The following is a 12,097-nucleotide window of genomic DNA, read 5'->3' on the forward strand; positions in this document are numbered from 1 at the left end:
AACTGTAAGTACAGTAACTGCCAGGTACTTTAGGGTTAGGCCTAACCCTTGAAATTATAGAAATTGGTGCCTTCTAGGCCAAGATAAGCCAGAAAATGTGTTTTTGGCTCTGGATGAAAGACATCAAATCCCAGAATGCACTTGCTTCGCTGCTTAGACTCCACTCCCAAGCCACGCCTACCGTTTACAGACAGTGTTACGGTCTGTCTGTCGTTGTTGTTGTTGTTGTATGAATGTTGAGGCAGCACTCAACTCAACCCAAATGTGTTTTGTCATTTCAACCGTATACATGAAACAACGTTTCACCGTGGCGCTAGTGGTTACACATTTAAAATATATAAAAACGACATTATATAAAAACGACACAAGAAACAGGTGTTTACAGCCCACCAAGCACTAATGCTAGTATGCGTTAGCTGAACTTTACGTGTGTGTGCAATAGCTAAATGTAGCCGAGTATAAACACAGCCGTAAATTTGCGTGGAATATAGAATGGTCGGCATTTAACTAGTCACAAACTCCACCAGCAGTTAGCTAGTTGGATACAAGCAGCTCATTTCGGCACCAGTCCGTGTTAACACAGCCCATCTGGCGCTGCTCTGCGGCTGACATGCAGATGGGAGCTCTGATTGTTTGGTCAGTATCTGTTAGTATCCGTTGTTTTTGTTTGTTTGTTTGTTTGTTTATTTATTACGGTCCTTCGGTGTCAAGTCGTGTGTAAACGAATGTAAACGTCTGCAATTGGAGACAAACAATGGACAGTAACATGGCTTACTTGAAACTATTTCTGGCGATCACTCTACTCTCTCTACTCCTGTCAAACACCGAGCCATTCAGGATAATCTACAGTAGAGGTCAACTACTCCAGCTGGGCCTAACAACACAGCTGCAGTGGACACCTCCAACAGACTTTCCTTTGGAATGCCTACGTCCAACTGAACAGCGATCTATCAGGACAAAGAGAAAGCGTGGTTCGAGAGGTGGAATTAAACACTGCGTTCGGGCAAGAGGATCTAAACCCCCACTACCAACTATAGTCCTCTCTAATGTGAGATCGCCAAGGAACAAATTAGATGAACTCCATGCCTCTACGCAATACCTGTATGAATTCAGAGACAGTTGTCTGCTATGCTTCAGTGAGACTTGGTTAAACTGTACAGTGAACAATGACGGTCTTTGGTACACCGTTAAGACTTGACAGAGAACAACAAGCAACTGGGAAATCGGTCGGTGGAGGACTATGCATGTACATTAATACCAAGTGGTGTAGACACCATATCATTAGACACACCATAAATTCCCCAAACCTAGAACTCCTATCGGTTTCCCTAAGACCCACATATTTATCACGAGAGTTTTGGGCAAACTACAAAGCGGCTGCAGATGCGATATATTACCATATACAAGAATTGGAGGCAGCGTCCCCAGACACTCCTAAACTTATTCTGGGTGACTTTAATGGCTGCTCCTTGTCATCTGCACTACCCCACTATCAGCAATATGTGAAGTGTGCCACGCGAGGATGCAAAAACAATCGATCTAGGTTATGGCAATATAAAAAATGCCTACAAAGCAGTCAACAAACCACCGATAGGCGGGTCAGATCATAACACTGTCTTTTTACTGCCCTCTTACCGACAAAAATGAAAAAGGGAAAAACCTAAAATCACATCAGTGCGCGTGTGGGGTGGGCTGTTTTGACTGCACGGAGTGGAGCGTTTTTGACAGTATAGACCTTGACTACCATGCGGATGTTGTAACGTCATATATTAACTTTTGTGTGGATAATGTGATCCCGACAAAACGTGTGAAACAGTTTGCTAATTGAAAACCTTGGATTACAACCGGAATTAAGAAACCGTTAGTGGATAAAGAAAGAGCAGTTAAAGCAAACGACAGGCATGGAGGGAAGCTGATTCAGAAGGAAATACAGACGGAAATCAAAACAGGGAAAGAGACAATATAAAGACAAAGTTGAACAACAACTAAAGGAAAATAACTCGCGTATGGTGTGGAGGGGTATTAAAACTATCATTAGGTCAAAATCACCACTCAAACACCCCGGTACATACAGTCGAGCAAGCGAATGCCCTGAATGAACACTTTGCGAGATGGGAGTGTGACGTGCCAGCCAATCCAATCAGCCTCGACGGAAAAGGAAGTGTACCAATCAGGGTAAGCTGTGAGGAAGTGGGGCGGATATTTTCCCATATAAGGACAAGGAAAGCTGCCGGCCCTGACAGGCTGGAAGGCACCATCCTAAAGAGCTGCAAAGAACAACTGAGCCCAGTGTTCAGAGGACTGTTTCAGAAATCACTTGACACACACAAAGTCCCAGCGATATGGAAAACAGCGGAAATTTGACCACTTCCTAAGAAACCCAAACCAATTGGAATGAACAATTTTAGACCAGTGGCACTCACTTCTGTTGCTATGAAGTGCTTTGAGCTGATTATTTTAACTCCTCTCAAAACACAATCCCAAGCTCACATGGACACATTACAGTTTGCTTACAGAGAGAAAAGGGGAGGGGAAGGTGCTGTCTCAACCCTCCTGAATGGAATTTACAAACACCTTGAAACACCTGCCTCTCATGTACGCATCCTGTTTGCAGCCTTCTCTTCAGCTTTCAACACCATCCAGTCACACATGTTGATGGAGAAGCTGACAAACATGGCTGTAAACCTCACTCTTGTAATGTGGATTCAGGACTTTTTAACAGGCAGACAACAGTATGTGAGGGCGGGTCACAGTCAGTCAAGAACCATCATGACAAGGATGTGTTTTATCACCATTGTTATTTATTTGATATACTAATGACTGTGTCAGCCACCATTCCAACTGCTCACTGATTAAGTTTGCAGATGATGCTGCCCTAGTTGGCTTTTTAACAGATAACGAACAGGACTACAGGACTGAGGTTGACCACTTCCATGAATGGTGCAATCAAAACGCACTCATTTTAAACATTTCAAAAACAAAAGAAATGGTGATTGATTTTAGGAAAAGGCCCCCTCCACTGCAACCAGTTACTATTGACGGGACAGTCATTGAGACTGTGGAGGAGTATAAATATCTGGGCACTATTATTGATTACAAACTCACCTGGTCGGCCAACACATTAGCAAGATATTCAAAAGCACAGCAAGACTATATTTGTTAAGGAAACTTCGTAGTTTTAATGCAGACAACAACTCTGACATTGTTTTATTTAAAGTGCCATTATTATGAAAAAAACACTTTTTCTGGGATTTGGGGTGTTCTTTTGTGTCTCTGGTGCTTCCACACGCATACAAACGTTGAAAAAAATCCCTCCATGCTGTTCTGAGTGAGATACGGTTTCTGAATGTATCCTGCCTTCAGTCTCCGGGTCAGCTGGTCAAAATCGGCACGGCTTGTGACGTCACAAGCCGAAACGAGCTGGCTAACCGCAACCGTTAGCTCGTAGCGTTAGCATGCTAACGATAATTCTAATGCTAGCATGCTACCTCGTTCTCAATAGCAAAGCACTGCTACAAAACACACAAGTTCACCATAATCTACTAAAGAACTACTTCCATGTGCGCCCTCATTTAGAAGAAGTCTCCCAGCTAATCCTGCCTTGTAACTGACTGAAGGTGGAGAAACAGCCTTTCTTTTACTGTCTATGGAGCTAGCTAGCTGACATGATCTACATCTGAGCTACTGAGCATGTGTGAGTGCAATCAAAGATAGTACAGAAGAAGAAAAGAGGTCTCACTCTGTAGCTAAAACAGAGACCAGGTGAAAAGAGGATCTGCAGCAGTGAGAGAGAGCTGTGCAGTACAACAAAAATATGGTGTTTTTTGAAAATTAAACCATGTAAACCTGTTCTGGTACAACCTTAAAATACAGTTATGAACCTGAAAATGAGTATAATATGAGCACTTTAACTTTTATTCAGAGTGTGGTGACTTTCGCCATCCAGTGCTGGGCGGGGGGGGTCCTTTCTGTCCAGAATAGGAACATGCTGGACAAGGTAACTAAAATGGGCAGGAAAATTACCGGATCCAACGTTAAAAGCATCTCCAACCTCACAGAACAGTATACCCTCAATCTGGCCCTGAGGATACTGGATGATCCATCCCACCCACTTTTCTCAGAGTTCTCCCCCCTCTCCTCTGGACGTAGATTTTGAATGCCCCTAACAAAAACCAAACGTGCCATTACATCATTTGTGCTGAGGAGCATTCAGTTACTGAACAGATCACACAGGCACATAGACATGGTGCACGATTGATTGATTATTTATTTAATTATTCATGGAATCATTTTAGTTATTGATTGATGACTGCATGTCCCCACCATTGCTGTGTTGTTGATGTTGTCGTTGTTGATGTTCTGTTTTTCTGTTTTCCAGACTTCATTGTTGTCAGATGTTTGGTGTGGTTTTTATTGTTTATGGTTATTTACTGTTTACTGTTGTATGTGCTTAATGTTTAATGTTTAATGTGGCTCCCTTGAGTGCAAAACAAATTCCCTTTGGGGAAATAAAGGTTTCATTCATTCATCCACTCTTACCCGGTGACAGAGCAGCAGGCTGGATAGTCCGCTACACCGTTGATCAGCCATGTTTCCACAACAACTAAAACACAGCAGTCTCTGAACTCGCGTTGGGAGTTGTGTTGAAGTTGGATGTAGTCCAGTTTTTGTCTAATGAGCGGATACTTGCAAGCAGGATTGATGGAACAGGTGGGCGGCTAGCGTTAGCTTTCCACCTAGCTAGGTTAGCTATACTCCAGCCCCCTGTTTGCGTTTCACCGCTGAGAATGTCCCCCCCATGATCGCCCGCTCTGGCCGCTGCCCTGCTCCGGCCGGTCTAATAGCCCGCTACGGCTGCTGCTCGCTCCGGCCACCACTGCTGCCTGCTGGTCAAACTAACCTGTACAGCGGGCCACAGCAACCTCTTATTTCCGAGCATTCATCTCTCCCCCGCCCCCCGAGGGCCGGTGGTCTACGAAATTTCGCCGCAGATTCCGTCTGCAAAAACAAACATCCCCACCCCCACACTCACATCTTCTTGGATTTCGGCAGGATTTTTATTTTATTTATTTTTTTATTTTTTTAAATCGCAAATCGAATTGTAATCCTGTATCTGGCAGAAAAAGTAACAATGATTGATTTTTTCCCCCAAATTATTCAGCCCTACTTCCATTATAACGGTGCATTTACGGAGACATGGCACCAGTGTGTCTTCTTACTGCAGCCTCTCCATGCACATTGACAACTAAAGCACTGGGCAGGTTTATAGCCCAAGATGGGCAGTGGTGGAGGATGCCGGTTTCAGCATGGGATTAAAGTAACGTTACTTGAGCCGCGCTACAATATCTGCAGACATTTCAGCCACAAGTGAATCCTGAAGTGTATTTTTGTAGTGTTTGTATTCTTGCATGAGTGTACATTGTGTGTTTGGGTTTTGCTGAACTTAATGCGTTTTATTTTTTAATAACCCAGTGGCACTTTTCCTTTTCATAAATAATGCAGCCATATTCCTTTCATTGTATTTCACACACTGCACTTTAATGTGTAGTAGAAAAACTCATCTTTCCATTAGGAACTGAGCTGTTATAGGCTACTGCTGTTTAAAAAACGTCTACCCTAGTTTTGGTTGAGCTCATGCTTCACTTTATGTTGACGGCCTTAGAGATCTATAATGTGGCCATTCATATATAAACATAACAAAGCTGCATTTCCTGTTTGCAGTAATTAAAAAACCTATTCTCTTAATTTAATAGAAAGATTAAATTGTGTTTATGTTCCTTATACACCGAATGATAGCAGCTGAAGAGGCTGATGGTGACATGGTGAAGAAATGATGATTAATGAAAGAACAGAGGGCGGCTGGGCTACTGCTTCCAGACAAGAAATAATTGTGGTGTTCTTGGTTCAACATCTCCCAGCCTTTTCATTACCTTTTTATTCGAGGAGGCAGACTGGCTTGGCTCATTAGCATTGCTTGGAGAGAACAGAGAGAGGGAGGGAAGAAGCTGAGCTGCATGACCAAGCCTGGCTTACAGAAACAGTCCAAATGTCTCACGGACAGTCCTTAATACACAAAAAGGTGAGTAATGACAAAAGAAACAACGTCGGCTTCAACCCTTCTCCATGATGGTTTTTACCTCTTCGAAAAAACACCTCTTTAAATTAGGGCTGAACGATTAACTATTTGCGATATCGCGATATGTTAAGACGTGATGTCAGGTGACTCGCAAGAGCAAATCAGTCTGCACCCGCAGAGAAAGCATCAACTTAGCACGCTAAAGCTACGTCGTACCTTTAGCAGATTTCTGTCATTCAAACAACTCTGAGTTGTAGTTTAAAACTTGTACAGCCATTTTAATAAAATGAAGGGTTTTATTCGGGCTGGAGTCCATAGATGCAGTTAATGGCTACAGGCACGCAGAACTGAAGGCTCGGTTAGCAACCATTAGCTCTGATTAGCGGTTAGCTCCAGTTAGCTAGCTCCGTTATAAAGATATGGAGTGGAGGAGACTGCCACGGGGCTTTCACAGCAGCGTGGCTGCGTTGTTTCAACTGTTATATTAGTACAGTTAATCCCACGGCAAGAACACCAGCAGCATGCTACTGCTAACGTAACGATAGCCTCTCTGTCTCTGAGTGGGAGTGCAATGTTGACGCTGTCATGCACACGGCACGCAACTTCATGAGGGGGAGGGGGGGGCCGGAGGCAGCTCCTCTGTGTGCGCTGTAAAAAAAATACACCGTTGTATATACTGTATATACTATACTATTTTACTTATTTAACTGTCTAGTAAAGACAGTGTTTAAAAAGTGCAATCCACATGTTTATTACAGTAAATGATAATTAAATGTAAATACTACTAAGTGTGGTAAAGCCACATATTTGTTTTTACATTTCTGCAACCTGCCCTTTAGTTTGTGTGATTAGTTTCTGACTTTCATATGAATGTTTCCACCAGGCGGTCAGTGCTCAGTATACTACTGGGACTGAAGTAGTTCAATAAAAGATGTCATTCATATAAATTTCATGCATCACCTAATGTCATCATCACATCCAGGCCTGGCCTCCAGGAAAGAACAGTTTGTTTAATCTATCTAATCTTGTGTTGTTCATACTATACAATGATGTATTGCTTGTCTTCATTGAATAATACAGAAGACAAAGAGCTTAAAAAATAATCGCATATTGAATCACAATCGCAATTTTTTGAAAAAAAAAATCGCAATTAGATTATTTTCAAAAATCGTTCAGCCCTACTTTAAATCCAAGAGAACAACATTCAGCTGATCTTCAGACAACTCAGCATGTCTCAAATGCTAAAACTAATATGCAATCTCTTATGCGGCTCAAGGAATTAAAACAATTTCCAGCTGACTGAGCCAGCTTCATGAACAGCATTAACACTTATTACAAACATAATTATCCCAAAACCTGCTCTGCTATCTTTCCTTGGATTTTTTTTAAATCAAGGGATAAAGTTGGTGCCCCCGAGGTGGATGTTTTTTGGGACTGGCAGCGGTGCATCGGGCAGGCCTTATTGTTGAAGCCTGGTGTGAGCGAGTGAGCCGAGCAGACGCAGTGGGGTTACGCAAAGGGTGTGAGACAGATGCATCTGCACAGCTTCACAGAAGAAATGGATTATGCAACGCAACTCCAAACTTATCAATAGAAAAGAAATGGTCTCATCCCATATCTCCAAATCCATAAAAGTCCAGCCAGAGCAGGAAGGGGTGTCAAAGACGAGGTATGGGGGCACCTGGGTGGCTCACCTGGTTGAGCGTGTGCTTCATGTCTTCAGCTGTCCTATCAAAAAATTGACGAGCTATGCTCACATTCTCACATGAAGGCAGATTTAGCCCATTTAGGCACACCTCCAGGCCAGTCACAGAATCCCAGATACATCTATATCTATCTTTGTATAAAACAGTGGTTGGCGTATTTTCTGGACATAGTTATGCTTGAGCTCTCTACAGTAAGGATTAACAAAGCCAAACCATCAACTATCAGCCTATGGGAAAGCACAGCAGCACAAATACACACAATACACAGACTTAATGATCTCAGCATCACAAGAACTAGAGCAGAGTGACTGTAATGTGTGTGAAATGTAATGCAGCCTTTAAACACCAGTAAAAGACAACACTTATGTCATACCACTCAGCCAATCCAGTCTGCTCAAAGCCATGGTCTTTTTCACAAATAGTTTGCACGTAATGGGGAAAAAAGTAGCTTCCACTTAAGGGGTCCTATCTTGCACCCTTTTATTTATATTCATCCGCACGTTACTCATCTGTATATCTGTGTTTATACACTGTCTGTCTATAGAAGGGTGTTTGTGTAAATTTTGATTTATTACTATTATTATTATAACTAATTCTATTTTTTCTATTTCTTATACTTAATGTATATTTTTCTCCTATGTCTACTTAATGTTTTTTTCTCCTATGTCTACTTAATGTGTATTTGTGTTATTCTGATGTGTGTACATTTTTTTCATTTGAGCTGCTGTAGCACAGGAATTTCCCCAGTGTGGGATTAATGAAGTCCATCTTATCTTATCTCGTAATAGAGGTGTGGAGATGTTAATGTCATCTCTCCATAATATCATAGTGAGAAGGGAGGGGGGATGACGGGGAGAAGGATGGGCTCTGGCTTTATGAGGGGGAAAATGAAAGCCTGAGGTATGGCCACTTGTTTAATGACATTTCAGCTTCTCTTCAGGTCTGCCAATGAAATGGCAGCAATTATGGAAAACAAGACAGAGGCCCTCAAATTAGTCCATAATTCATAAGCATTCAAGTAATGAGCTGCAGTTAATAAGGCAATGGTGAATTAAATTAGCAAAAGCGTACAGAGCTGAGCAGTAATGTAGATCCAAGATGAACAGGAATATCTCAGACAAGCATGGTCATTCTATAGGCCTACTGTGTACAAGCTAGTCTTTAACTGAAACTGCACATAGTCACAGTCCGCTGGTTTCTCCTGTCACTGAATAGGTGGGCTGGTTCACACAGCCTTGACGACTTGCATTATACTTGAAATCAGTTTCATTAGTCTGGGTTTAATCCAGAGTTTTATTGTCCTGTGATCATCTGTAGGGTTGGGCAGCGTTTGGATTTTAACGATTCTGATTCCAATTGCGATTCTTCCTTTTGATTCCGGTTCTTATCGATTCTCGATTCCGATTCTTTGAGGGTGGAGTTGAAACGGGTCACATGCTTATTTTCACAAATAAGAGGAAAGTTTTATTTTGATTCAATGATGGTTTGCAGTTTTACAGCTTTTTCAACGTGAAATAAAGCCAGACTAGAGCGCTGCTTACTGAGCTCCAAGGCTGCATCACAACAAGAGCCTTTTTGGAACCCATGATCAGATTTGAAACCAAATCCTCCCAAACGATTCCAATAAAGAAACGATTCCACTGGAATCGTAATTTTTGAAACGATTCCAAGTAGGAATCGGTTCTCGATGCCCAACACTAATCATCTGCATGCCATTTTAGAGGCTTTTCCTCAGCGCCGACACTGAATATAAATAAATAATGCATGGTTCTGCATGGACAACTTTGTGAAAGAACTGCCAGGTAAATGTAAAGCAGACAACGAAGTCACCAAACACTACCCCTACCAAAACAAAGAGAAGAAGTTATGCAGTGGTAAAGACCAATCTCCCAGTGGGATCACATGCCTATCCCCTCACTGAAAACAGCTGATCCAATTGAAAGGGGCTTTATTAGCATAGGAAACAGACGTTTACATTGGGTTAGCACCTGCACTGTTTTCTTAGTCCTTGTCAGACAGTAGGTTTGATAACTAGAATAAGTCTTGTTTTGCCAGTATCAGCCAGAGGAAACTGTCCATCAGGATAGTACAGTGCTAAAAGTTGAACTTTTGGCAGGGTTCAACGTTAAGGAATTTATTTATTTTTTCGAGTAAATTATTATATTAGTTAGTTCATCGACTTCCTCTACTGCCACCCAAGAAAACTACTTCCAGGACACTTCAAACACTCTCACTTTAGCTCGTACGCAGCCATCATCATCATCTTCTAAAAGTCAGTCAGTCATGCATCACTAGCACCACCTTAATTCTTGATTGGCCAACAGCACATTCAGATTAAATCATTCAACAAGCATTCTCTGACGGGGCAAGAGAACGTGATTTATATTACGATGATCGGAAATTATTGAAACTCTTTTTCTACCTCTTGTTTTATTTACTAGCCGGACATGGCGTTCTACTTACCCCGGGGCCATCCGGCAATCCTTATTGTTAAAACCCTAAATTGTTTGTGATTTTGTAATTGATCTATTTTGTAATAGTTTCATTTTATTTATTCTTTGAAGGCTACATGGCACTATATTAAAACTACTGTTTTAATATGTATCCTATATCTATTTTGTAATATCTTTTTCCATTATGTGACTGTGGCCACTATTGTTGTGAGTTTATGTTCAAATGTTAAAATAAAGGAATTCATGTTTAAGTATAAGTTTTTTTTTCTCACACACACTGTTGACTTTGGTATCGAATATCGTGTACTTTTGGTGGTATCGGTACCAACTACTAGGTTTCTTGTATGTGACATCCCTACTCTGTCCACGGTCCTATTTAATCAGTGTTCATCCGCTGCCTGCTAAAATAATAGAAACACGTGGCCCCGAAACAACCGGGCCAAAGTTCCAACCATACAGTTTGAGAGAAGAGACAGTCGGAGTATTCAAAGCTGACCGCCGGACATAAAACACACACACACAGGGTTAACACAGGTGACGCTAGAGACAGAGAGAACTAGCTTGACAGCACATGTAGAATGTAGTGTAAACTACAGCTGTGCTAATGTGTCTGCTAGCCATGGCAGGCAGTAAGCTCTGGCTCTGCTGCTGCTAGCGCTCCAGTGTAGATACTCACACATGTGTATGAACGAGACGTCACGCCAGACTCCAGCAGAGAAATAAACCCGATTCGGCACATAGCCTTGCAAAACGATGTAACAACAGAACAGGGGTTTCCATGCAGCTAGCTAGCACTTAGGCTAAACCTCAAGTCGCAAAAGCAAAATCTAAACTGCACTCAAAACTCCATCTCGGTATTATTTGAGAGGAACATTTAAAATCGCTATCAAGTATTAAGGTTACTTCGTGCGAGAGGTACTGTTGTTGCCCACGAGTAAGACCAATTCACCCTGGGGTCCGACACACACGAGAGCACGGCACGTACTGTTGCTAACAGCTCGCTTAGCTAAATATTAAATTCATATCAATTCCTTTTGACTGTAGCGGAGCCATATCTTTCGTTAGCATGACATTAAAAAGCCGTCATTAACGTTACCATGAAACGGCTAAACCGGTGCCGTACAACGTACCCGTGAGTTCATCCCCGGGGAAAGCCTCTAACGTTACACCGCCGCGGCGCGTAGAAGCTGAAATGTCACTTTCTCAATGTGCCAGTGTAGCCATACAGAGCGCTCGTTAAATAACACGATCTGCTCACAGTGATGGAAATAAGAAAAGACAGCCTGGTGTCTCACCTGCAGTTCTGAAAATATTCTGCTTCCATTCCGCCGCCTCGCTCGCTGTTAAAAAGCCCCGGAGGACGGGGATCTCTACGTCCAGCGGCATTCCTACCGACTCCGGTCCCCGGTGAAGAGCTTCAGTCTGGACGTTCCTAGGTCAAAGCCGGCGATTAATCGCTTTCTAATGAGCCAAGTCGGTGTTTCTTAGTCTCACTTCAAATGTTTATTTCCACCCATGTGGTGCAAGTGGCATCAGTGAGCAGCCATGACAGATGCGCATTGCATTATGGGGGGACTAATCGAATGGAGACTTGTGTGGCGGTTCTGTGGCCGTTTTCGAAATCGCCTAAGTACTACATACTACAGACGGTACTGCGTTCATCAGTAGTATGCAGTATAAAACAGTTACATCGTTTTATTCTGCAGTATGCTAGGCCAGGCTGAGCCTTTGAACAAGCTCTCAAAAGCACTGGACACAAAAATGAACTCACACCACTATTGCAAATGAAGAATATAACTTATTGAGCTTTGGATTCGTTTGTTAGTTTCCTTTTTAAGATGCTGCATGGTTTAGCCCCCCCG

The 12,097-nt window shown here is 42.4% G+C and overlaps 1 protein-coding gene across 1 annotated transcript in view; it reads right to left on the minus strand.

Annotated features, from left to right (window-relative positions):
* ttc27 (tetratricopeptide repeat domain 27) overlaps nt 1-11,806 on the minus strand; it is a 97,702-nt gene extending 85,896 nt beyond the window's left edge. Inside the window, exon 1 of the mRNA XM_078273225.1 lies at nt 11,531-11,806. Coding sequence (XP_078129351.1) covers nt 11,531-11,621 — 91 coding nt within the window. The 5' untranslated portion in view covers nt 11,622-11,806. The remainder of the gene's footprint in view (nt 1-11,530) is intronic.
* Nucleotides 11,807-12,097: the final 291 nt, after the last annotated feature.

Source organism: Sander vitreus, chromosome 17, assembly GCF_031162955.1.
Source record: "Sander vitreus isolate 19-12246 chromosome 17, sanVit1, whole genome shotgun sequence".
Lineage (NCBI taxonomy): Eukaryota > Metazoa > Chordata > Actinopteri > Perciformes > Percidae > Sander > Sander vitreus.